The sequence below is a fragment of the Melanotaenia boesemani genome, chromosome 15 (assembly GCF_017639745.1).
Source record: "Melanotaenia boesemani isolate fMelBoe1 chromosome 15, fMelBoe1.pri, whole genome shotgun sequence".
Lineage (NCBI taxonomy): Eukaryota > Metazoa > Chordata > Actinopteri > Atheriniformes > Melanotaeniidae > Melanotaenia > Melanotaenia boesemani.
In genome coordinates this window covers 8,608,907-8,636,899 of record NC_055696.1, presented here as the reverse complement: position 1 = coordinate 8,636,899, position 27,993 = coordinate 8,608,907, and the positions used below count along the sequence as shown (strand labels likewise).

General features: G+C 37.5%; 2 protein-coding genes across 4 annotated transcripts in view; one reads left to right on the top strand and one right to left on the bottom strand.

Annotated features, from left to right (window-relative positions):
- The window catches only part of zbtb20 (zinc finger and BTB domain containing 20), a 115,687-nt gene extending 98,847 nt beyond the window's left edge, over window positions 1-16,840 (bottom strand). The window contains exons 1-2 of the mRNA XM_042008221.1: window positions 16,202-16,840; window positions 16,006-16,091 (exon numbers count right to left, since the gene is read on the bottom strand). The gene's annotated coding sequence lies outside the window, so the exon portion shown is untranslated. The remainder of the gene's footprint in view (window positions 1-16,005; window positions 16,092-16,201) is intronic.
- The window catches only part of LOC121654199 (disks large homolog 4), a 71,691-nt gene extending 48,224 nt beyond the window's left edge, over window positions 1-23,467 (top strand). For 2 of the 3 annotated variants that reach the window (XM_042008218.1, XM_042008217.1), the window contains exons 4-22: window positions 7,659-7,712; window positions 8,309-8,359; window positions 8,487-8,611; window positions 10,229-10,398; window positions 10,554-10,690; window positions 11,415-11,559; window positions 12,036-12,171; window positions 12,333-12,489; window positions 12,630-12,732; window positions 13,272-13,386; window positions 16,855-17,031; window positions 17,242-17,284; window positions 17,375-17,405; window positions 17,993-18,040; window positions 18,149-18,250; window positions 18,427-18,599; window positions 18,966-19,078; window positions 19,195-19,286; window positions 21,569-23,467. In XM_042008218.1, the coding sequence (XP_041864152.1) occupies window positions 7,659-7,712; window positions 8,309-8,359; window positions 8,487-8,611; window positions 10,229-10,398; window positions 10,554-10,690; window positions 11,415-11,559; window positions 12,036-12,171; window positions 12,333-12,489; window positions 12,630-12,732; window positions 13,272-13,386; window positions 16,855-17,031; window positions 17,242-17,284; window positions 17,375-17,405; window positions 17,993-18,040; window positions 18,149-18,250; window positions 18,427-18,599; window positions 18,966-19,078; window positions 19,195-19,286; window positions 21,569-21,675 (2,079 nt within the window). In that variant the 3' untranslated portion in view covers window positions 21,676-23,467. The remainder of the gene's footprint in view (window positions 1-7,658; window positions 7,713-8,308; window positions 8,360-8,486; window positions 8,612-10,228; window positions 10,399-10,553; window positions 10,691-11,414; window positions 11,560-12,035; window positions 12,172-12,332; window positions 12,490-12,629; window positions 12,733-13,271; window positions 13,387-16,854; window positions 17,032-17,241; window positions 17,285-17,374; window positions 17,406-17,992; window positions 18,041-18,148; window positions 18,251-18,426; window positions 18,600-18,965; window positions 19,079-19,194; window positions 19,287-21,568) is intronic. The other variant, XM_042008219.1, reaches the window with a different exon arrangement.
- The last annotated feature ends 4,526 nt before the right edge of the window (window positions 23,468-27,993 follow it).

Genomic DNA, 27,993 nt, shown 5'->3' with positions numbered 1-27,993 from the left:
GGTTTGCCAGTACCACTCCAGGCCCCATTGATTTATGGGTAGGATTGTCTCTGGAAGCACTGCAGTGGTTTGGAAAGTGAGAGCAGGTCTTTGGCTTATGTACATGTTTTAGCAAAGATGTGCTTTAGCTTTAAATGACATCACCTTTTTATTTATTTATTTTTTTTTTAAATCCTGTTATGTAATGTAATCATTCATGTTACACATTTTGATATTGATCCTACTTCTTGAATGGTGTGTCTGTAATACTGCATAAAAACAGGTGATATGACATATGCTGGGCTTAGTTCTTACTGTTGTAATTTAACAGAAATGTATATATACATATATATATGTGTGTGTGTCAACAATATTAACTTATCTATTTTTAAGTCTCCTATCTTTCGTTTAGTAAGTGCTGTCAGTTTTTATTTGCCTTGTAGAAAAATGTAGATGTACAAAATGAAAAACAAGTGTGAATTTCAAAACAAAAAAGAATCAACAGGTGTTTAGTTGATTACTATAATAATATAAGTAAATATATATGTATATATACATAAATGGAAACCATGGTCAGAAAATGTAACTTTAAAAATGAGGGTTAATTAGAATAAATACCCATGTTTTTTACACTTATGTCAAACCACAACAAGCATTGTCCAGCTGATAAAAAAAAGCTGTTTTTGTTCCTTTTTTTAAAAACTTTTTTACCTTTGATGATGGATTTCTATGTTAAATCCTAAGGTAACAGAGAACAGTGTGTCATTCCCCTGATTCTAATGGATCTGGAGAACCTGGGTGAAAATTCCTTTGTTATTTGGCTATTTTTTTGGACAGTTTTCAAAAAGGAAAAATAAATTAAAGTATTATGTTTATTTTTCATCATCAAATCAGGAAAATACATGAGACTTTCCAGTTCAATATTAATATTTATAGTAACTTTTTAAAAGTATGTACAGAAATGAAAAAAGAAGAAAAAAAAAAGAAAAGGGTAGTTAGGGATGCCACTTTTAAGGTTAATCACTATTAGTTTTATAGTTTATTTATAGCTAATAACCAATATATCCATATTGCAATGTTAGTTTTTTAGTTTTTTTTCTCTCTTTTTATATGTCCATATATAATCAGATCAACATTTTTTATTTGCCATATCGACCCCGCAACCTGGATTTTGAATGGGTCTACATTTTTTATTTTGTTTATTGGTTATTACAAAAAGTGGCAGCCAGTTATCTCAGAATATCCCAGAAATGTTTTTGTTTCAAATTATGTGAAAGGTATATTCAATGTGACATCCTGGAGCTGTACACCCCATTTACCTTTCATTCAGTTAGGGAGTAAGAACCAGTATGCAGTTAACAGAGAACTCAAACCAGCCAGTATGTATTAAACTGTTCATCAAATTAAAAGGGACACATATCCTATTTCTTTCTTCCCAAACAGCAGAACTATAGAAATCTTCTTCACACAAAACAATGAACCCCTTTGAGATACATTTGACGCTTAACAGACATCATTTTTAACGTAAGGATTTAGTTAGGATTTCCTGTTCTGTTTCACCAGTAGTTCTCTGTTGATATCCTTTCTCTTCGTTATGCACCACTGTGTGGTCAGCATCTGGCTCCAATCTTCATTTTTTCCATACTCCTGACTTTTCTTTAATAAATGTTTAAATATGTCCCTGCAGCTTTGGTGTAATTACCATGCAGCCACAGCTCAGGCCCCTTGGGAAGGAGAGGGGAGTGAGACGGAGGGAAAAAAATGCACTCAGAAGGCGGAGAGAGCTGTTCATGCACAGTACAGTGGAGGTTAGAGATCCTTACAATTGGAAGGCTAAGAAACCGCTGTAGGTTTAATGGAATGATTTTATTCAGCAGAATGAGAGCGTCAGCTGACTAGCCTGTCCTTCAGCATGTCCTTACTTAAGTGATGTTTGCTGTACATGCCTCTCTGCATGCTTTTGTGTGCCTTGCAGATGTATTGAGTTGCAGAACGACTTGAGTGAATTATGCAAAAAAAATCCAACTTTAAGGGAATTCTTGTCTTTTTCTTGGACATTTGTGTTCCCTTAGTGACAGGTAATGTCGCCTGCAGAAATGCAGTTATTTTAGGCTTTTTGTCTCTAAAGTAATTGCATTATGCATAGTTTTTATACGCATATTTTCTTTATGGAAAAAAGTACATCTTGAAAAGTACACCACAACTAATAAAATAAAATAAAATAAAATAAAATAAAATAAAATAAAATAAAATCCTGTTCCAAACTCTAATTATCAGAATCTGCACTCTTGTTGTCACTTCAGTTTAAAATTTCCCAACTCTGACTGACTCTAGAACTGGACCTTACAAGCCTCCAGTCCCCTCTCAGTTTCTAGTGCTCCCTTGGACAAGTCAGGCCAGTTTGAGCAGCCTGTCCTTCAAAGTTCAGTCAAAGAACAATTCCTCCCCCTCTCACATCACTAGCGCAGACATCATACAAAGAGACAGCTAATTAATCGCCATCAAACTTCCCTGCTTGCTCCTCTCTCCCTCAGCACCAGTGATGGGAGGGGTGCAGAACAGTGGCAGCAGAAAATATGAACTGCATCCTCAGTGAGCTCAGACCAGCAGCAGGGAGGCACTGAGATCGCAATGCACGGCCACAGAGGACGAAGGATGAAGAGATCTGTTTGTTAATGACCTTTTCTGTCCTGGATGGATCATTTTTGAGGACAGACAACAAGATCTCAGATAACTATGAGACTTACTGGCAACAAATCATTGTGATGGTGGATGAAACTGAGCTCCCTCAAATGAACTCTACAGCATTGATTTGGGAAGACACTAACTGGGATGTGTTCCGTGACTCTGGATTTGAAATTGTTTGAAGGGGTTTCCTATGTTTTAAGACATGCTATATTCAGTATTATGTTTTATTAAGATTGAGTGGAGACTCAAACAGCATGTTCTTAGTTGAAATAGATATTCTTTAAGTGAGGCATTTGGGGTGCTTTGTAGTTTTATGCCAAATGTTATGGCAGGGCCAAAATTTCATGGCTTATTTCACAATCGTTCTTCTGTGGTACTTCGTAAAGCATTTAGAATCTTCTAGTGTGTACTCCAGCATACTCTCAGTGGTTGTGTTTGCCAGTTTTGGAGGTCACTATGGTTTGCTGCACATTATAAGAAGTATAAATTTTGGACCTGAGACAAAATGTTCATGTCTGTGTGGTATGCCAAAAAGATGGGCTGCCGATTTCTCAACAATGTACGAAAAGCCAAGAAGTACCGACGTTGTTTGACGGTAGGCAAGTTTTAAATGTATTCAAGTTACTTGTTTTCCATGTTTTGGCATTTAAATATATGTTTAAAAGTATTTTTGTGGTACAAGGTTTTGTTTTGTAGTATCTGCTCAGATACAAAATACAAGTCAAGCCTGTGGCTGGTCTTTAATCAATACAAGCTTGAGAAACCAAATGTGATGATTATAAGAAGATTATAGAAGTTTAAGGCCTGTTCTAATGTTGTGATATGAGAAAGGAGACAATAACTGAGAATTTTGCATAAATGCAACATTCACCTAACTTATCAAATCCTGAGCAAAAACACCTGCTCAGTCTTATTAAAAATCGTAAGAAAATAATATTGTAGTTTTTTACTGCTGATAAAGACAGAATCTGTTTGCCAGCCAGCATGACTTTCACAGTAATGTATCTAAAAAGGATGTGTGGTTTGTGTGTACAGCATATTCTGTGTGTTTAGCTGAGGAGGAAGGATGCCCCAGCCATCTTTTGAAGTGATGCATTATGGGTCAGTTATAATGCAAGCCATGGTGCTCTTTTACCTTAACCATATTGCTATCAATACCTAATCATGTCATTTTTAATAAATTTAACCTCAAGCAAATAGTTTACTTTGTGTAAGACAGTGATGAAACAGCAGAATGCAAACGTGATATTTTGGACTTGAAGATGGTGGTGGTTAAGATGGGACATGGTCTTGTGTCTCCCACGTGGCGGTCTGTTACATGCCCCCCAACCTCCAAATGCAGACTTTTTTGCAAATCAAATGGGACATAAAAGTCAAAATGCAACTTATTCATGAAATGCTAAAATACTGTTACCTCACAGATCAATTTTCAAATGCAAAAAACTAGACCACAGGTCAGTATTTTTTTTTTTCAGTTATTAGCTTGCACAGCGAAGAATGTGTAGTGGTTCCTGTCTGTGCACAGGTAGCTGAATCTGAGATAGACAATTTAAAAAAATTCAATATTTTAATAAATAAATAAAAATCATACATTACAGTTGGATGTGATCCATTTGAGCTGAGGTCAATATCTTGTGTTTGGATGTCTTTTACATCTTAAAGGCTTTCCAGCTGGTACAATGTGTAAAAGAAACAACCCTCTTTAATTCAATATGTTCTTCAACACATGCCATGTTAAACAACACATTATCTTCTCTGATTCTGAATGTAAATTTACTGGGGCTTTTTTGTTGTTTTGTTTACACTTTCAGGATGTTAAAATTCTTTTTAAAGGACCTTATTCAATCTTAACACCACATAAAGTACTCTGGGAGCTCTTGGTTTGTTTTATGAGTGTGAATTTTGACTATAAGCACACTGTATACATGCATTAGAGTCTGGGTGTAAATGAATAGCAGTTCTGACTGGAAAGACATGCCAGAGGACAGCTAGGCTCAATAGGTGGTGCAAAAATATAGGTAGGCAAGTTCAGCCAAACACTGTAAATCCTAGCAGCCCTAAAGTTGGAAGACTTGACGGAGCAGAGAGTGGGAGAGAAGGCTCTGTCAAATTCCCTGCAGGGAAACTGTCTGCACCAGGCTTAGATTTCTGCTAGCTATACTCATTATTTCTTTCTCTAGATAAGGATGTATTCACCAATTGGACACAGCTACACTTTGAAGCTGTGCACATGCACTGTTATAATTTAAGACTGCAGTCAGAGCACTTTGCAGCAATATTTGGACATTTTTTTTTTTATCTTTATGAGGGTGTGAATGGTAAATGTATCATTTCACAATGATGATGGTGGTGATTTGTAATAATAGAAGGACCTTTAAATATATGATTGTAACCATCTATAGTTAACAAGTGCAACCTGATACAGAGACAATAACTTTTAACATTTACCAGTGCTGGATTTGCTATTTGGGTTAGAGATGGCTCACTTTGACAGAAACAGTCATAATTATCATCAGATTACACATTTGTCATGATTCATTTTCTGGAACTGAATCTCCATAAAGGAAATTTGCTTTAACTGTACCTTTTTGTGTTAGACAGTATGTCTAATGAAAACTACCATGAAAAATGTATACATAAACTTATTTACCAGAGCCTTAAAAACTTTGGCTGTGCAACAAACCAAACTGCTTTTATTGTTGCAGCAAAAGCTGTAAGATTTGATGTGTTACCAGCAACAAAAATGGCCACCCATAAGGATCTAAATGATTTTTGTATGGATCAAACTGTGATGGTTTTGCAGAGAGAGAGGAATGGGGTGTCACCCATACTGAATGTAGGGTTTAGTTGTCCAAGAAAGGAGATCTGCAGAACTAAAGCCAGGATCATGGGGTCCCAAAACACCTAAAAGATGACTGATGCCAAAGGTACTCATTGCACCCTGGCAGTCATGCAGATGTTACTTTGGCACATATAGTTTACCTACACATTGTTGCCAACCATAAGCGCTGTCATGGTTCCAGTATTGCCTGATGGCAGTGGCAATTCAGAAGGGGAAAAAAATGCTCACAAATTCTTGTTTCAGCTCAATTCAAATATCTTAGACACAGTTTTTTAACTAAACCCCAGTACATCAAACCAGTTTTTCAGGACTGTGTTTTTGAAATTAGAACAGAAATGATATTGCCGATTTTAAGTAACTGTTGACATGACCCCTTTTCTTTCAATCAAAGTCAAGAAAAAGGTTAATCTCAGCCCTGTAATGTGTCTGATCTATGTTCTGGATGCAGCTCTGAGCTCAGAGCATCAAGGATAGATGACTAAAGATATTCAGAAATGTATACTTGCAGTTAAACCTTTAAGTCCTTTTCACAGTTTAAGACAGTTAAAAATAGTACATTAGACTCACATTTCAAAAGGCAAACCATCCTGGATGCATTGTTAGGTTGGAGCACATTGTGACAAATGTAAAACTGCTGAAACCACACTTACATTTTACATAGGAGCTATTTATGCCACAGCCTGCCTCAGATATCAAGTGATAAACTGGACCCCTAATCCCCTCGTTGTTCTGTTTGGAGTCACTAGAGGGGAGTACTTTTACCCTGTTTCTCTCCCTGTTATATGTGCCATGCTACTGAGTTAGTAAAAAGCCGCTCAACCTACTTATACACTGCAGTTAGCAGTCATGATGCTCCAAATAAAACTAAAGAAAATCTAGTTCTCACATTAACATTACTGCAAATATGGGGTCATTTTTTTCCCTATGATCCAGAATTTGTAAATACTGATATTGAATGCATCTTTACTTCTGATAGCTGCTGTTATTTTATCCTTACATTTGCCATTCCTATTGTATAACCTAAGAATGCTGCATTTGGAGTATCAAACTGAGTAAAAAACCATTATCATTGCATAATTTACTTCTGAATTTGAAACAGTTTTGCTTAAAAGCTGGGTAAATGATTTCAGTGTGGCTGTGTTGTTGTTTGTGTGTGTCAGAGCTGTCAGGCCTGTGAAGGTCAGCTGATTTTATACTGCTCTTTGCTGTTGTAAGCACTTTAGATGCACTGTCTTTTCCATGCTAATCAGCATGGTGAAGAGCAAACGGCATTCTCAAGAGCAACATATACTGTAATACACTTTATTTCTTTTTTTCTTACATTGGTTACCTTGATAATGAAAGCAAACAAAAAAAAACATTAAGGAATGATCTTTTTACAAGAGGCAATTAAGTTAGGATGACAAAGATGTGCATAGAAGTTAGAGGTTCTTTTTGTCATTCTTGCGCATGGTAATGCCTCGAATCCAACGTCTTCCTGATAATTGTTTTGTCCCTGCCACCATAGAGCATCTTGCAGACAAATGGAGGCTTTGGAAGAGCTTAGAGCAATGACGCACAGGTCTATCTTGCATTTTACCCTGCATCCTTCCTGGAAGGAGCTACCAGCAAGGAAAGTGACATAATGAGATACCCTAACACAGATAAGCTGGTAGGGAAAGTCTTGCCATTACATCTGAAACAAGTCTATGCCAAAAATCCCATCTTCTCCCTGACTTACTGCCTTTTCTATTATTTTCTGTAATACTTTCCTCCTGATGAATAACTTATTTTAACCTCTACAGGCTTTGCACTTTATATAAATCATATTGAGTGTGACTGAATGTTTCTGAACAAAATGTTGAGGATAAATCAGGATCATGCAAACAGTGTTTATACCTACTGAGGATAATTGGACTAATAATGCAAAAATAAATAAATAAATAAATGAATAAAGCAACCACCAAGAGTTTAGAGAATTAGAAAGAGCAATAATTATTGTTGGGTACTTTATGAATGGATGACAACTTATAACAATAGCATAGTGAGAACTCAGTTATCCCAGTTAAGAGCTACAATGACAATCAGTCTTAGCTTTCGCTGTAGCTTTCAGCCTCAAATTTGAGTCTCTGCCATTACTTCTTAATGTCTCTTCTCTCTCTGCCTCCAGGGAAATACTCCTCCAGTGGTGGTGAACACTGACACACTTGATGGCTCTCCATACGTAAGGATGAATCTTAATCTTTCCTTTACTGTATTATTATGTTAGACTCAAACACGTGGCTAACTAAACTGCCTTCATAGACTTTCTATATTTTACATTTAATGCCATTTTTCCCCAGAATCTGGGTAGGCATGGGTCATTATACTTTAACTTGATTTACATTTTGCATTACAGAAAAATATCCACAATTTGATTCAGAGTACTTTGCTGATGCCACGATGAAAATGGAAAGTAATAAATTTATGATCATGTTTTATGTGGGATGAAAGAATGCGACTTTGTAATGAAAAGGCTGCCATTGCAGTGTGATGTTTTTTTGCACTGCATCAGCACTAAGAAAGTTGTTTTCTGGGTCAGACAACAAAACTTTGAAGCCCCTAAATTAACTCCTGCTCTAGGACCTTCTTATCAGAAGAACTAGGGCTTATATGGGTAGCTAAGTTGCTCAACAAGAGGTCATATTCAGCCAAAAAAAGAATATTAACCTTACTAACTGCATTCCCTTAAACTGTACTGTAGATATATAATCACAGAGACATATTGAAATCAAATCTTCTCTATATGATATCGACTAACTTAATGTCTTATTCTGGTAGGTAAATGGGACAGAAGGAGAAATTGAGTATGAAGAAATCACACTGGAAAGAGTGAGCCTAACCTTTAAACATTATTCTATGTTTATGGTTTGTGTGCATTATCATTTCTGTCACACATCCTAAAGGTGCCATCAGATGCCCTAAAAGAGAAAAATAATAACTAAGTTGTGTGGTGCAGGGTAACTCAGGCCTGGGCTTCAGTATAGCAGGAGGAACAGACAACCCTCATGTGGGCGATGATCCCAGCATTTTCATCACTAAAATCATACCAGGGGGAGCTGCAGCTCAAGATGGACGACTAAGGTAAAATTTACCCACACTAAGCTGCAATACTTTCAGTGCAACCTTACATACATGCATATCTCTGCACCCGGGAAATACTACTCCAAACATGAATTACTAATTCATTCTTTATACTTGTTAACAAGCTTAGAAAAGTACAACATTCCACATTGTTTTTTAAGTGCAAATTACTGCAGTGAAGCCTACTACCTGCCCAGAATTGACATTACATTAAAGAAGAGCCTCATACATGACTACCTCCATTTTTCCAAGTATGAAACAGTCTTTTTGCTTTCTGCTGTTTAGTTTTAAGCAAAGAATCTATATACAGTGTGCTGTAATTGATAAATAAGTTCCCTGTCTTGAATAAAACATCAGCCTCTTGGTATACATTAAGTATGGATAGCTTTTAGAGAACAAAAACATGTACAACTTAACACCAGCATATTTAAAGAAACTGTGGAAATTAGACCATAAATTAAAGTTGAGAGGAATCAAAATCTCATAGGAGTACAGAAATATGTAATATATTGTTTGTTTTTATGCTGAAGACAATAGAAACAGGTTTGCCTTTCTGAATAAATATGACTTTTACGCACTGTTTCACTGACTTTGCTGCAATAAACAAGACATGCACAGAAACATTCAGCTCTTCACAGCTGACCTAAAAACGTCCATCTGGAATTACTGTATGAAGCAGAAAATGCTCATATTGGCCTGAATGCATTTTTCTTTGGCCTTTACTGTATGCCATAAGCAACCTATCTCAAATACCTCAAGAGAAATACTCTAAACGTTATATGAAAAAATTAAAAAAACCTGCAGTTTGTCTGTGTTGCTCTAAGATATTTATAGTCTGTCTGAAAAGTTCACAAAGCAAAAATCATTGAATGTTTTAATAACGCCAACAGTTTGTTTAAAAAAATCTTTGAACAACAGAACAAAGTTGCTGAGAGGATTCTCGGGTGCTTCAGAACATTGGTTCGGTATGTACATCCATTGTTTATTTGAGGCTAAGTGTTCATCTTTATAAAACAGAGTTAGATTATATTTTAGTGCTTAATGAAAATGTAAAAAAAAAAAAACATGCTGCAACTGTTGTATTTTCTACAAGCAAAAATTTAACATTGCATAAGTAGTGGATGTCAACACTGATTGGTTTCCTTTGGAGTGAGTGGTGTATTTTTGTGGTTAAAATACCAGCAGGCCTTAACATTTATTTAATTCTCTAAAAGTTTTGCACACCACCATTTTTCATTAGAGTATATTTCAATATAAGAACACATTGAGTAACTTTAAGGACTTTGGTTAAAATACAGCTGCCATAGTGCTGCTGAAAATCACTTTTACTTCACTTATCAAGTTCTTATCACTTTTACAAACATGGACACAAAGAGGCCACAGTGCTAGATTAACTCAAGGAAAGAATTTCACTGTCTGCTTAGATACTGAGATTTGCAGATGCCTGATGTCTGTGGTGAAAGTGGATCCCCAAAACAGCCACAACTGGAGATTAACCGTTTCTGACCTCCACTGGTGGAGGATTACACTCTGCATCACTAACAAAACAAAAACTCCTGCTGTGTTTTCCCTTTCCCACCTACATTCTTTTAACCTATATCTCTCTCTATTTCTTAGTGTGAACGACTGCATCCTGTTTGTGAATGATGTTGATGTGAGGGAGGTGACACACAGTCAAGCTGTAGAGGCTCTTAAGGAGGCAGGTGCTATTGTCCGCCTCTATGTTCTCCGCAGAAAACCAGCAGCAGAAAAAGTCACTGAAATCAAACTAATCAAAGGGCCTAAAGGTATGTGGGAAAGGGGACTGGTGTACAGCATCAACACTTTTGTGTGGTGCCTTGTACCCAGCTAAGCTGTGCCCTCTGGGTTTAGCAAATCTGTTCTGTGTTAACCGGCACCGTCTTTGCTCACTCCCTGCTTTCTCATCTCTTCCTTTTCCCAGGATTAGGTTTCAGCATTGCTGGAGGGGTGGGAAACCAGCACATACCAGGAGATAACAGCATTTATGTCACCAAGATCATTGAAGGCGGGGCAGCTCATAAAGATGGGCGACTGCAGATTGGGGACAAGATCTTAGCGGTCGGTCACTCAAATATGATAACTGCTTGAATGCACATATAAACACCTGCACACATGCATGTTGTATTCTCACCTCTAAAGCACATCCACATATTCACACATTAGCACACTCACATATTGTGTGCATCTGCAGCAATGTGTAGCATTGAATATTACAAGGTACTGTAGCACTGCCACAATATTTTTCAAGCAGCATTACTGCCATCTGCTGGGCAACATCAGAACCACACAGCAGCTGCTTCAAAATGGAGCTTGGTTTCTACTAAATGGTGTCTGAGCCAAGACTTTATCTTTAAATGGGATATGGCAAGATCCCTTTGCTCACAGTGAATCTGGACAAAACTGTGTTGATAAACGTGTACTCATAACCTTACACAGTTTAACTCCCAAATTTTTATGCTATAACAAACTCATGAATGCTCTTAAGTCAGGCAGTTCAAAAGTGTTGATCTGAAAGTGATTCCCTCTTTACAAATTATAAATAAAAAAACAATAATACATAATACAAAACACAGTTATATTATAATGATATAAATTATATCTAATTAAGTAATAAATTCTAATATTATAATAAATGGTATTTTGCTTTTAACACTAAATTTTAACTACAAAATATTTATCTTCGCTGAATCCATTTAATAAAATTTTGTCTGACAATACACGTTTAGCTCTTCAGTTGGTTTGTGATCCTGCTTGTGTTTACCCACTTGTCATGAACAATCAGGTGAATAATGTGTGTCTGGAGGATGTAATGCACGAGGATGCAGTCGGGGCACTGAAGAACACAGCCGAGGTGGTTTACCTCAGGGTGGCCAAACCCAACAACCTGTTCCTGACCAATTCCTACAACCCTCCGGACCTCACAAGCAGTAAGTTTGTGTCATTTTCTCAACTATCTCCACTGGAACACTGGGTCTTCAAGTTTGTCTGGTCAACATAAAGCCAGAAATTTAAAGCGTCTTGCCATTGAACCGAATGAATGCCCATTCCAAAGAGAAAAGAAAAGAAAAAAAAACATGGTTTTACTTAACCACTCGAGATTGCTGTAAATCTTTTTGAAAACTAAGTGCTGAGAAGAACAGGTAAAGAACTCTTTTCCCTGCTTTCCCCGCTGAAACACAACATTTCCTTTGACCTGAATTCACCTTACCTCACCTTACCATTAGATACTTATGGAAAGTTAGTTATACCACGTTGCACAAGTGCATTTACTAAAAAGTAAAATACATAAATAAATAAATAAAAAGCAGGCAAGAAATTTGAGCTTTGGTGAGGTGTCATATGTTTGTGTACAGTATTGTCCTGGTATTTGATACTTCTTTTGGTTTCTTGTGTATTTTTCCAGCATATTCCCATATGGATACTGAACTGAGCCACCCCAACTATCTTGGATCAGATTACCCGCAAGCCCTCACTCCCACCTCACCGAGTCGGTTTTCTCCTGTTCTGCACGGTATAATGGGAGATGATGACATCCCCCGGTGAGCAGTGATACTTGAACTAAATGTTCCTCATGCATAATGGATTTTTATTAGCAACAGAAAGTAGAAAGATTACTTGTGTTTGTGTCATTATTATTTTGTTATTCAATTTGTATCATTGATGCTTCAACTGTCCTCTATTTCATCTCCAATCTTTTTAGGGAGCCTCGCAGAGTTTTGATCCACCGAGGCTCTACAGGTTTGGGATTCAACATTGTTGGAGGAGAGGATGGTGAGGGAATCTTTATCTCCTTCATCCTAGCAGGAGGGCCAGCTGATCTCAGTGGAGAGCTTCACAAGGGCGATCAGATCCTGAGTGTAATGACACTTTACCACCATAAATTTGACACACAGACACACTCATGCATTTTAATGCAGGATTTAATGGTGATTCTCAGTTTTGGTTATAAACACTCCTGCTCCATGTGTGCATGTATGTGTGTGCGTGTCTATATCAGGTAAATGGTGTGGATCTGCGAATGGCCACACATGAACAGGCTGCTGCAGCACTGAAGAATGCTGGCCAGACTGTAACAATCATCGCTCAATACAGACCTGATGGTAAAATGATTCACATGCAGAGGAAGAATTAGAAACATTCAGATTTTATAGATATTAATTATAGTAAAATGTGTTACAACACTGAGTTAGCCCCTTAATCTACTATGGACTTTTTTTTTATTAGGTTATATGTGTGGTTTCCATTATCCAGTAGAGATATTAGTGTGATTTTTATTTATTCATTCTGGTAAATGCTGTCAGTGTGTTTATCATGGTTGGTAAAATATATTACAAACATACTACAGTGAAATAAGGGGTTGATTACAGCCATGGGCAAAAAAAGGGCTTGCTAAGACAACATAATAAGACATAATAAGACATAGTAATTAATTAATTATATATATACTCAGAACATACTGATACATTTAGGTTTTCAATTCAGCCACTTATATTTAATTATACTTGCCTATTTATTTGTTTTTGAGTGTTTAACACAGGAAAAGATGCCTATTAAGTAAAAAGAAGAAAGAACTTTATCATTTTATCTCTTGCAGATTTGGTCAGAAGGTCTTTATAAATTTGTGATTTCTCTGTTCCAGAGTACAGTCGTTTTGAGGCTAAAATCCATGACCTGAGGGAACAGCTGATGAACAGCAGCATGGGCTCAGGAACTACAACACTAAGGAGTAACCCAAAGAGAGGCTTCTACATCAGGTCTCATTCTACAAGTAGAAAAAGCAGCTTTTAAAAGCAGTTTGGAACTCACTCTAAGGCAGTGGTTCTCAAACTGGAAGGCGGGCCCCCCTGGGGCAACATGACTGGGGGCGCATGGGGTTAGGAAATGGTAGCAGACAAACTAATGTTTTGACAACTTTGAAACATTCTGGCCCACACTCTGGACCACTTGATGGCAATAATGCGCCAATTTATTTTTGCCAATCGCCACAAAATATAAAGCAGAAGAACTGCAAAACATCTGTGATGTTATGCATATGGAAAGTTACATAGTTATAAGTTTAATATAGTTATAAGATATATGTTTATAATAAGTTTTATATATATATATATATGTGTGTGTATATATTCAGACTGGAGAAATGTGGACGAATGGTAACAAAGACAAGGAAGGTAGTCTATACAGAGGGCATTGCTCTCCCAGAGGGAAGATAACAGATGTTGAGGAGAGTTACAAGTACCTTGGCATACCACAAGCAAATGGCATCCATGAAGAAGCCACAAGGGAAGCGGCCACAGCCAAATATCTGCAACAAGTAAGGCAAGTCCTGAGAAGTCAGCTCAACGGCATGAACAAGATCCAGGCAATTAACAGCTATGCCCTGCCAGTGATTAGATACCCTGCTGGGATAATAAGCTGGCCAAACGAGAAAGTTTAGACCACAGATGTTAAAACAGAGAAGCAGTTCACCATGAATGGAGGATTCCACCCAAAATCCAGCATCCAGAGACTATACACTAAGCACAACTATGGAGGTCTAGTGAGCATCAGGGCCACTATCCAAGATGAAACATCCAAGATCCATGAATAAATCAGGAAGAAGGTCTAAAGGGATGAAGCACTGAGTGAATGTCTCAGGCAGTGGAAATTGGAGGAGAATCAAATGGAGGAACCATCATGGGAGGACAAGCTCCTGCATGGGATGTACCACCGACAGATCGCTGAAGTGGTGGATATGAACAAGTCCTACCAATGGCTAGAGAGGGCTGGACTAAAGGACAGCCCAGGGGCGCTAATTATGGCAGCACAGGAGCAAGCATTGAGTACCAGGGCAATCAAGGCCCAGATCTATCACATAAGGCAGGACCCCAGGTGCAGGCAGTGCTAAGAGGCCCCTGAAACAATCCAGCACCTCACAGCAGGGTGCAAGATACTGGCAGGCAAGTTTAGCCAGCATAGTATACAGATATAGTATACCCTAACCCATCTGTGCAGACCCCTAGGTCACAATGGGAAACACCTCCAAAGGTGGTGGAGAAGAGGGCTAAGATCCTGTAGGACTTCCAGATACAGACAAACAAAATGGTGGTGGCCAACAAACCAGACTTTGTGATAATGGATAAGCAGCAAAGGAAATTTGTAGTGATCGATGTAGCTATCCCAACAAATATCAGGAAAAAGGAACACGAGAAACTAGAGAAATACCAAGGACCCTTGGGACACCTACATACACATACAACTATATACACCTACGTATATATATATATATATCATAGTTTGTATCCCTGGTAAAATAAAGGTTAAATAAAATATGCCAAGCCAAGTTTATTTCTAAGGCACTTTAAAATACAGCGAGTACTGACCAAAGTGCTGAACAATATACTTAAACATTAACGGGCATTAATGATGCGGGCATAAAATAAATAAATAAATTTATATATCACATTCACCCCTTCACATCCACTCTTATATATTTTTTTCCCATTCATACACACATTCTCACACTGATGGCGGAAGCTGCCTGAAATGCATGCCGCTCCACCACGACCCATCACGAGCCACTTGGGGTTAGGTGTCTTGCTCAAGGACACCTCGACACAAGCATGACAGGCCAAGACATAAGCACTGCTGGGGTAGTTACTCTAAACACTGTTACTCCCAACACTGCACATAAGTGAGTGCACCCCTCACATTTTTGCAAATATTTTAGTATATAGTTTCATGAGACAATACTATAGAAATTAAACTTTGATATACAGAATATCAAACTATGGAAACTAAACTTTGATATTCTGTATGTCAAAGTTTCATTTCTTTAGTGTTGTCTCATGAAAAGATATACTAAAATAATTGCAAAACTGTGAGGGGTGTACACATTTCTGTGATATATATGTATATATATATATGTATATATATACATATATGTATATAAAAACATGCAAGAAAATCGTCATAAGCTGTTTGCTTTTACAAATTTTGCTTTTGTTAATTATTTCCCAAAAAGCTGTGGTTTATAGTACAGAATTAAATGTTTACTTTGTGCAATCACTTTGATTCTGAAGACCATCAAATTGTCTGTGTATGGTAGGTAAAAGTACATCAATCTTTATGTATATTCAGGTTGTAAAGTTTTGTAAATAAAGAGATGAATTCCATGTACAACCACAGCTCCGAACAGTTTCAGCACCCAGGACAATGCCACGCCTGCTAGCACATCAATTGTTAAACATCATTACACAGACCAAACTGTTACCTAAATCAGGCTGATGAGACGCTACTAGCTTAAGTTTAACTAAGAAGGTCATATGATTCTTGGAAATTGCTCAGTGAGCTAACCATATTATACTGGACTAAAGAAAAAGAGATTTGGGTCTTACCTTGATCTTCTCTCCAGTCTCTCCAGGTATGACCCAAGTCCTTATTAAGCCCCTTTAAATATTATTGTTATTGTCCTTAAACTTTTCTGTAAATATATTCCAAAAAACAATATTTGTCGGATAATACGCTTCAAAATATTTGCAATAATAATAATAATGATAATAATAAAAATAAAAATAATTTTTTTTCACCCACAAATCCGTCAGAATGTGTGGCAGTGCTGTAATCATGCTTTCACCCAGTTAATTTTTGTAGTTTCCCTCTAGAACTCTGATCATTTATCATCTGCTGCTACTTTTTTTTAAGCTTCTTCTACTGCCCAGAAGTCTCTTATTTGCTAAGCTTCTTTTGACCGTGTCAGTTTGTTTAAAGTAGAGTTAATAATCTGTTTATGCTCCAATATCAGTGAACCCTCACAGTTCCACTCTGTGCCACCTGCCATCCAGGGTTCACAGGTTGTTATTGCATCAATGTTTTCCTGGAGAATAATGATATTTGTCAAAAATATAAACATTAGTTTGTCTGTTGTAGTCTTAATAGCCTGGCTAAATAAAAGACATAATACATCTATTACATTACAAACATTTGGTACTTGACAAGAAGCTGGAAATTTAGCTGCTGAACAAAACTACTGTAAACAAATAGTTAAGCTTCTTATTGATAATTTGGCATTTTTTACATCAGTGTGAAGGGTTCTAAGTAATACCACGCAGTTTGTGTTTTAGAAAGTAGGAGCAGTCAGACATACTTTTAAAAAACAAGCAAGTTTGTGCTGTTTTTGCATACTTTTTTTTTAAGTTAAAATGGGGTTTTGCTGAAATGCTACCTTTAACTCTTCTATCTCTTAGGGCTCTTTTTGACTATGACAAGACTGCAGACTGTGGCTTCCTCAGCCAAGCTCTGGGTTTCAAGTTTGGGGATGTGCTGCATGTATTGGACTGTGGAGATGAAGAGTGGTGGCAGGCCCGTAAAGTCAGCCCACAGAACGAGGCTGAGGAGGTTGGCTTCATCCCTAGCAAGCACAGGTCAGACACAGTTGTAACTGGGAGTATATGTGTGAGGCAGGTAATGATTTTGTTTTGTATTTCTGTAGCTGTTACAAATTCTAAATAAACTCATAAACTGTTTTTGACAAGAAGTTTTCAGAAAAGTATTACAGGTTGTTAGCCATGTTGAGTTGTGTGGTCTGTGTTTATATGTACTCTTTTTTTTGTCATTCCTTGTCATCTATACAGGGTGGAAAGAAAAGAGTGGTCTCGTGGTAACACCAAAGAGAGGGTATAGTCTTTCTTTTAAACTGTTTGGTTAAGGTTCTTTCTGTCAAAGCATCTCCAAGTATGTGAATTTCTGGTTTTGTCTCTTATACAGGATCATGGTCGAGACAGCTTGAGTACTCAAGGTTAGTATAAACACAAGTGGCTGTATGTATGTTGACAGTAAAGTCAACCATTTACACATGTAACCGACTTAATCTGATACTCATGGTGATGGCCCTAAGGTTCAAAATGTTAGACTATGAACATATGTATATGTGTTTATAAAATATGCAACTAGTTACACTCTTTTTTATCCACAAAAAGATCCAAATCTTTACTGAATATGCAAGTAGCAGGTTAGAACAAATGTCCTGTAAGGCTATAACTAAAGGCTCTATGCAGCCTAACCTGTATAGGTCCCATTAACATTGCTGTTATCATTGCATATTTGCACAATGCACTGATTTCCAAATGCAAACATATTTCGTTATCATTAATCATTTCCTACAGACTGTAATTAAAAGCATACCTTCTCCCCAAGATTGTCACATAAGTTATTTTTTATACTAGTAGTAGAGTATGACTTATTTGTTGCCTCATTTGTTAAAAAAAAAAAAATCAAATTAAGAACAGATTTATACAAATGCATACATGCAGACACATATTCTAATCTTATTTTTAAATAGTGAAAAGAAACATGTGGCTAAATGCTTCTATGTTCCATCACCAGGGAGGGATAAAGCTTCGCACAGCTATGAGATAGTTACTCAAGTGGAAGGTAAGACCATACAAAACAATGTCTGAAGGCCAATATTGAATTAATTTTTGTTCTGATTCTCCTTTGTGATTGACCCTGCTCTCTTTCTTCTTCCTTTCTGCTTATAAGTACATTATGCGAGGCCCATCATAATTCTGGGTCCAGTGAAGGACAGGATAAATGATGACCTGTTGTCTGAGTTCCCTGATAAGTTTGGATCTTGTGTCCCTCGTGAGTAATTACGCTGTCACTCATAGAGACTGATCTGCTCTCCCTTTTTTAATTTGATGTCACTGCTGCCACCTGCAGCAATTTTGGTGTGACGTTTGGTAGAAGTAATTGCTCCAAGATTCAGAATGGCACAAACATATGCACAGCTTGAATTGTTTTTGCTCTCCATTTGACAGATACCACACGACCCAAGAGGGAGTATGAGGTGGATGGGCGAGACTATCATTTTGTGTCGTCACGGGAACAGATGGAGAAGGACATCCAGAGCCATCGGTTCATTGAAGCCGGCCAGTACAACAGTCACTTGTATGGCACCAGTGTTCAGAGTGTCCGTGAGGTGGCTGAACAAGTGCGTAGCAACGTTATCTGTTAGAAAATAAAACAAATTCACATATTATGATGACTTTGTTCACATCTATCATAAAACTTAAAAGTTACCCACAAGCTAAAATGACTTAGTTCAGTTATACTTACATAACACGGTAAGATTAAAGCCAGCTATTATTTATATGTGACAAGTTAAGTATTTAGTGTTAGCAATGTAAAATAATAAAAAATTGTAATACAGCACATACTGTCTTTTATTCTTCAACCATCTACAAATAAGTTGCAACATCTTGGGGCATATTGGTGAATTAATTTGCTATTTTATTGATCACAACAGTTCTCCAAATTATTTTTTATTATTTCCATCCTTGCCTGTGTGCACAAGCAGCAGGGTAAACACTGTATCCTGGATGTGTCGGCCAATGCAGTGCGCAGACTACAAGCAGCTCAGCTTCATCCCATTGCCATCTTTGTTCGGCCCAAGTCACTCGAGAATGTCCTGTATGTACTAAAATATTTACTTTTACAATTAATGTTAAATGTTTGACAGACAATAAATATGTTCTACACTGTGAAAACAGGCATTATAATGAATAATTTGTGTGTGATTTTATCAGAGAAATAAATACTCGCCTGACAGAGGAGCAGGCCAGAAAAGGAATGGACCGGGCTCTCAAACTAGAGCAAGACTTCCTAGAGTGTTTCTCAGGTAAGAATGCATAGCAATGATGTGGACAAAGAGTGAAATCCAGAGCTACCAAATGATGTTTTCGAGTCATATTGATGCAGCAATTTAATAATTTCTAAGCAATTACCAAACATTCAAGCACGGCTGTGTCTGTATAGTCTGTACTTACTAGTGTTCATTTATGGATATGGATTTTGTTAATATATTTATCCACTGTTCTCAATTTGACATAAAATGATAGTCATGTAAAAAAAAAGGAAGTTCAATCTTTTAATGGGAAATTTTAATTTATAATAAAAAATAATAATAATTTACTACTTGCTAGGTCTTAAAATAAGATCAGTACAACCTCAGACAAATAACAACAACCATTGTGCAGTACCATTATTATAATTTTTTTTTTTTTTAACAGAATTAGGCCGAAATACTGTCTTAAAGACATCCTTTAGCCTTTATTATTTAAAGAAAAAGTAGCAGCCAGGTGCTGCTGATCACACGCACTTGATGAACTGATCATCAGCAAATGTGAGTTCCTCCATAACAGCAGTTTTTCAGGCCATTTGTTGGTCTGTAATAGGGCTGGGTTAAAAAAACTGATTAATCGATTTTAATCGATTAAAATTTAATAAATCTAGTATTGATTCATAAAACTTGGAGATCAATCTTTTATATATATATATATATATATATTTCCTCATTTCCAGTAACGTGACCCTACTCTTGCTTGACTTACCGAGGTTTGGCGAAATCTTAGCATATACACACACAACTGGTTTCCTCTGTGTGTCTTCCGTTCAAAATCAGCTTCTCTGGCCGAGATAATGTCAAGTTCAGATGTTTTCATATGGATTACATCCATCTATAAAGTCTTTTGCAGCGAATTACCGCTCACATTAGCAACTAACACTAAGACCATGGCACTCATATTAGCAGCTAATGCTAAAGAGCACCGTCGTTCAACAACAGGAAGTGATGTCACAATGCATGTAGTTTAAAATACACCCGATATATATGAACATTGAATCGAGTCAGATTTAGTTGAAATCGAATCAAAATAGGCTTTTGTAAATCGAATCGATTCAGGAAATTAGTGACGATACTCAGCCCTAGTCTGTAACGTTCTTGTGGTGTTAAAAATACGGCAAGAAGGAAAGTCATCATTCATTTCAGAGAAGCAATTGTTGCTGTACGTTGATCTGGGTCAGGCTGTAATGTTGTTTTACTATCTATCTAATCTGAGAAAGAGTCACAAATGGTAAACATTTAAGACAGTTATCAGTCTTCTAAGAGCGACATCTAAGACTCTTCAGGCCTTAGTCACCATGTTAAAGGTGAAAGTTCATGACAGTACAATTAGAAAAAACTGAACAATTATGGTTTCTTTGAAAAGTTTGCCAGAGCAAGCGTCTTCTTTTCTATAAGAACATGATAAAACAGTTTGGGTCTGTAAAGCTGAATCTGAAAAAAAAAAACACAAGTTGACAAAATGCTAAGTGGCACGGTGAGACATTTTGCATGTTGTTCATCTGAGGTTGTATTTTTCTAATTTAAAGACCTGGTAAGGACAAGATTCTTTTTTTCAAGTCATAATATAGAAACTTAAATGCAAGATGCACATGATTATAAATCTTCTTCTTATTCAATGCAAGATTTTTAGAAATGACAGGCTGTACATATTTCTGGTCACTGCTGTTTTCTTATGCCCACTTATAATAAAAACATTTTGCAGTTGATCCTTTTCTCATGTTTTTTACTGTTTGATGCCAAAGCTCACAGATGACAAAATAATCCTCCTCCTCAATGATAAGCCTCTTCTGCATAAATTTAATAAATGAGTTAAATGGGGGGGGGGGGGGGGGGGCCGCCTTTTGAGAGAACTCAGAGCATTTTAACATTTAAGAGATGCAGTTAAGGCAAATCTCAGCAGTAGACAGAATACGGATGCCAGGTTTTCTCCCAAATCTGGTGTTGTCTGCAATTTCCAACAGTTGTAGTCATTTTTATCAGACACGAAATGTATAAATATGTGGGGAAATGTGTAAAAATGCATACACAAAAGAAGTCTGCCTGTTCTATGATGCATTGCAAAATAATGTTCATAACTGATTGTTCCCTGCACTCTCTAGAAAACACATCTGATAAACAGCCATTCTTTCATCTGTCTTTCTTTATCTTCCCACCCAATGTTTCCATTTTGCCTCCCATGGCTTCTCATCTGTCTTTATTCACCACAGTCTGTGCTAATTTTCTTCTTTCCTTGTTGTTTTCTTTCCTTCTTTTGTCCGTGCTGTTCTCTGCTGCAGCCGTCGTGGAAGGGGACAGCTTTGAGGAGGTTTATCACAAAGTAAAGACAGTGATTGAGGAGCAATCAGGGCCTTACATCTGGATCCCCACTCGAGAGAGGCTGTGATGCTACACCCGGCCAACCACCCCTCCCTCACAGCCACCAACGAACACCACCCCTCACCCTCACAGCCAAGCCAGCCTCGCCTGCCTGTCTGTCCTCCAGTGAAGTCAGTGCTTTGGCAATCACTGCAAATGACACAGAGAGACCAATGCGTACAAAAACAGAGACAGAGACAAACACTGGAACTGACACAACAAGGCAAAGAAGGATACCAAAAAAGAGACTGTGACAGATGTGAGCACAGTGATGTGTAACTAAACTGACAGAGATGGAGAGAAAAGATCTAATCAGTATTCCACTTTAATGAAGCAGGACTGAATATTGAGGCCCTGTTCACACTTAGCATTAAAATGCACCTTGGATACCAGCTGTGACTGCACCCAAAACTTGTGGGAGCAAATGTCCTAAACACTTTAATGATGCTAAATAACCAGTGTGTATGTGTATAACTCGTGTTTAGATGCAGTTGCAGATTCCCACTAGATAAAAAGCAAAGGAAGTGATTTCCAATCACAAGTGAAGCCATTTTGATACCATTTTGATGCCAGGTGTGAACTGCAGTCCATATCATGTGGCTCTCAACAGAGTTTAGATCAAGCTGGAGACAACTATAAATCTAAACAGGGCTTGAAAGAGAGCAGAGGGTGACCCAGCAGGGATGGACCCAGAGGTAGTAACACCACCTCATCCTCTCTACCCAAGTATCACCCCTATTCAGTGACCACCTCCAATGCCCCTGAAATGGAGGTGCTCAAACAGACACGGGCCCCTCTTTTTATATTGCCTCCTGGCCTTCTGTCCTCCTCCTCTTCCTGTCAGCTCTGCCTTGTTTCAGGACAGAAATGGGGGAAGACTGAGAACAGGGGGTCCCAAATCTTGCTGAGTTTCTCTTGACCAGGAGTCTGTTCTCAGCAAAATCCCACTTTTTGTGAATCTCGCTTTGGTTCCTGGAGTGAATTCAGAATAACACCTCAGTGACCAAGACTGACATCTGTTGTATCGCCCATCTTCAGTATCACAAGGCATTATTTAAAGGCAGTTCGAATAATTATTATGATAAAAACTCATTATGCTGAATTTGTGCATGCATCTTCAAAGACAATGAAGACGGGAGAGGGAGACAGTGGGAAATTATTTTTTTTTATTACTATTATTAAAGGGAAAAAACAAAGGAAAGGTGTGTTCTCCTTCTCCGCCTTTTTATTGGGAAGGAGTGTTTCAGCATAACTCATGAAGGAAAAAGAGAGAAATGGTCATGAGAAGCTGGTCCCAAGTAAACTAGATGCTCTTACAAACAATTTAGCCTCTACTCTCTTATGCACACACAAACACTCACACCCATCCAGCGACACACACACACACACACACACACGTAAAGTTGTAACTTCAGCTGTAAACCTGACACACTCCTCAACAGGGGTGCTGGTTGTTGACCTGCTGGTCTGAATCCAGGATGAATGTTATCTCTCCAGGCACAAGCAGTGGAGCTCTTAGCTTCAGTGCACCAACTTGCTGGTCACTCTTCCAAAAGATCCCCCTCAGCCGCAGACGTACACACTGTTTCCAGTGGCCGCCGTAAAAGCCATGGCGTGTCTGTGTGTGTGTGCGTGTGTGTGTCTGTGTGTGTGAGTGCTTGTCTCTGCACAATTGTGCACATTAATGTGTATAAACTCCTCTGTGTGATGGGGGAGAAGGTCTTCTTTTATTCTTTCTCTTCCACTTTTCTCTGCTTCTTTCTCCCTCTTGAGTCCACACAATTAGAAACTTAGTTATCTTTAAATAAAAAAAAATATATATATGGCCTATATATATATATGTATATATATATATATATATATATATTTATATATATATATATAGGCCATCTTTTTATGACCACTTATAATGGGACTAAGTCTGTAAAAACTAACATTTCCAAACAATATTCCATTGATTTCTTTGGGTAATATTGTATTTTGGTTGTTGAATTTACTCACATTCCCATTTTACTGTTGTTAACTGCAGCAAAAAGCTCCACTAGAAAAAAAATTAAGTTCAAGCTGATGTAAGGCAGACCTCACACTTGAGCTTTGAACTGAAGTATATGATATGTTCTCGTTTGAAAAATAATTGAAAAACGTGCAATGCAGCTGTGTGTGTCTGTCTGACTGTGTGCGTGTGTGTTTGTTGCTCATGCGTGTGATTGGCAAGAAAGTGTATGTTATGTATAAAATATATATGACACTATATGAGAATATTCATCCTTTATAACAGCTTATAGTAGTTATGATGTATATTATTAAATTAATGGGTGGTGTGCATGTGTGTGCGCCTGTGTGAGAGAGTGAGACACACATGAAGATGTAGTGCAATACTGCTAAGATGTTATGCAATGAAGATGGTTATATGGTGTAAGATTAAAACAGTATCTATAAAGTTTGCACTGGCAGCATAAAATGCTGTGTAAATCAGCAGGATGGGGATAGTAAGTGAAGGCAAAACTACTCAAAGTAAAGGTTTTATGAGCATGTATTTGTATTAACTTATGATATGTTCCGAATTATAAGAGTGAAGGTGGAATTATTGATGAAAGTGACCGTTCATATTTATTGTTTGTTTATTTTTCTCACTTGCTTCTTTCAGAGCACAGTGGAACAGCTGAGGCTTGCAAATGACAAATATCAATTTCTGTTTTTCCTGGTTTATTTGCGGTTTCTGATTTTTATTTATTAAGAACTGTCACAAGTTCCATCTCAAGTCTGTATATTTTTGTATGTATTTTTTTGACCATATCAAGAAAGCCCTTGGGTCTTAGCCAGAAATGCTGTAAATAAAATAAAGATGTTGGTATGCCATGTGGCTTTAGATTAGCCATTCACCCTGCTAAATTGGAGAACAAAAATCCATTGGAGCTACAGCTCAAAGTGATCAAACACAAAAACGTACATTTGCACATTCTGCGTGGGTAACGCACACACACACACACACAAACAAAATATCAGCACGTCCACACAGGCATTTACATTTTCACAATGATGGAATCACAGATTTGATGACACGCTCATGAATTGAATATGTTTTCAATTTCTTTCTTTGAGGGTTCAATGTATTTCTTAATATCTCTCTCAGCCATCCGTATCATAGTGTGATATTCCTTATAAAGTATATGAATTTTTACAGAAAAGACTAATTACAAAGTTACAACAAAGTCAACTGATGCAGAAAAATATATTCAATAATGACAATATGAAGCAGAATAAAATGTTCCAGTTCAGTGAAGCGCTTGTTGTAAATTAGCTATAAAATAATAAAATTAATTTAAAAATGCTTTCTGAAAATGGACTCAGCCACCTTCTTGTTTTCTTGTTCGACCATGTTAATCATTTGATCCTTCACTGCAACTCCACAGGTGGAGAACTACAGCACAACCAGAAGAGGACGCTCATTCTCCATTTTCAGCTGCTTACACAAGCTCCTCTCAGCTACATTTGGACAGACTTGTCCCCCCCCCTCTCCCAATGGGGAAACCATTTTCTTGTTAGGAAAGCACACAGTCATGAGGAGCATTTCGTCTGATCTCATGTTATGCTACAGTATGTATGTGTGGATGTGCAGGCTTCCAGACTCCTTAAGGCCTCCATGATCCTGTATTTCTGAAATAGCTTGTTACAAATGTGTGCAATCTGCTCATTTGTTAAAGGCTAAATCTAGCATTCAAACATAAACAAATGGTTAAACTCAGTCACCATGAACCATAAGCTTTGCCTTTTTGTTAAATAAACAGACACCCACATTTGGTTGCATCATTTTTATATACAATAAAAAAGAGAAGAGTCAGCTTGACTAACAAGCTCAAAAAAGTCCTGTCTAATTCTTTCTGTATCTCAATTTACTTCCTCTTTATAAAGCCATAAATCTAATTTTGTTCCTTAGAAATGACTAAAGAAGATCACTGACAAAATCCAAAAAGCTGTTAACCCATTAAGCCTCGCGTATCTGAAAGCAGGCATGTTGTTACCAACTTGGGCTGCCAACCAACCTGCTGAGCTTTAGTTTGGTCTTGCACGGTTGAATCCCTCGTCTACATGACACAACAAACATATCAGTGCACCATCTTGTCTTGGGTTTGAATATTTCAGTCTGTACACATAACATAGCCTTAGCTGAGGGCCTGAACAAGCTCAGTGTGGGATCAGATTCTTTTCTTGCAGAGGTAGAAAAATATTTACAGCATGTTTCGTCGTTTAAATGACTTAAAATCATCAATCTATTTTTCAGTCAGTTATTTTGTAATGCTGTGGCTGAGTTATTTCACTCCTAAAAATCAGATCATCCATCTGCTTGAGCCTTTTCCCTGTTGCATTGTGCTAACTGACAGTGACATACAGAGTCAACCAGGAAAAGCAGAGAACATCCATCATAGGTCATAAATGGGATCTGAACCCACAAACTGGTGTGGCTGTACAGCCATTGGGTTCCTCCCACTCACACAAGTCTGTTATCCTCCTATCTGTCATCATGTCTGTTTCATGTATCAGGGCTTACAATGCATCTTCCCGCAGCCTGGTGGAGGAACATGCAGTTGGACTCTTGAACAAGACAGCTGCTGATGGATTACTCTGAAAAAAAATGGCCAAAGTAATATCCTTACTTGAACAAAAATTCTCAATTTCCTCTTTTACTATTAATTCACATTTTGGAAATCTTATACCCCTTTATTTCACAGATGCACAAACACTCAAGCATCCTGTCTTTATGCCAGGAAAGGCAGTCTTTTTAAAGTTAAGAGGAATTAGGAGTGAACGTTCATCGAATAATTAAATAATACAAGTGATTAATATCAAATTTCACTTCAGATATGGAGGAGGAGGAGGAGGAGGAGGAGGAAGCTGGCAGAGTTAGATTAATTGTCAAACTGTTTGATCTTGATGAGATCTAAGTAAATGTCATTATGTGTGGTAGTTGGCTCTGTAACACTAGCAATCACCAGCAGCTTGTTGTGCAATATAGCAGGCTGATGCTGGAGTAATTCCTCTTTTTGCTTGCTGCTGGGGTCCAGAGCTGCAGTGACAGGAGCAGATTTGGATGAAAGAGCAGCTGACATGTGTGTCATGTGAGCGCTGAAAAGAAGACTCTGCCAAGATTGATTTTAATGTAGCCTCAAAATGTTCTAAATCCTTTGCTTTTGTGTTGAGAAAACCAGTGAGGCATTTCAGTGTAACATAAGCTTTTACACAACTCAGAGCCTGTATTATCAGCTGTACACTACCTGAGGATTTCTTCTTGCCTTTGGTTCCTTTCTGACATCAAAAGAAGTGTATTGTGGAAATTAAAACAAAGTAGAAGTCTGAATGTGCTTTCTTATTGTATTATCTTTGAAATACATCTTTTTCCTTTTCACATGTTAGATTGGTCTGCCGATTTAATTCTTCAGTTAAGTTAATCCTCTTACTTACAGGTGATTATCCAGCAGGGATATTTCTAAGTAGTAGTTTAAAAAAACCTAACAAGATATATGTTAGTTATAGACTTACTTCTCCAAGACGTTTCAGTTATGCCACCAGATACACTGGCAATAAACAGAGAAGTGTCAGCATCATTTGTTACTTTAATTACAACATGACAGCCACAGCCTGAAGTGAAGGATCAAACACGGTTCCTTTCCACGTTTGTCTTGTATAATTCATCTCAGCCTGCTGTGACTTCATCTCACTTATTCTTTGTCCCCTTGTTTTTTCACCCCTGTCTGTTTATGTAGGACAACATTAAGTTTGGCTGCACGCTTGGTAAAAGACTTTGTATTGTTTATAAGCTGTTTATCTTTAAAACTGAATGATTTCACTTTGGCTGCTTTCCTGCCCTTTATCCATTTATCAGATTGGCTGCATGAAGATAAGACGATACATCCTCAGATCAGTACTCGGCAGGGTGTGGCAGTGGAATCTGCTGTGGAGATGTCACTCCGTGCTGGTGTGGAAACAGCTGTCTTCTTAAAATCATAGACCAAGATAATATGGCTCCCATGGTTAAATGTAATGGGTTTCTCAGATTTTCTCCCATTCTTAAGAGCTTACTGAAACACCATGTTGCAAAAAAAACACCATAAAAAATGTGTAAAAAAAAAAAAAAGAAAGAAATATAACTCACTGCCTTTGCTAAACTTGTTAACTTCAAAGGAAAGTTGCCTTGTTCTTACCTATAAAAATAGTTGAATTAATGAAAACTGACAATTGAAAGAGATTTTCATTTTGCGCAGTGTAACTGCACCAACTAAGGGAATCGCTCCTATTTTAAAATGCAACCTTCGGGTGTCTCATAAGCTGCATTGGCAAAAAGAGAGCT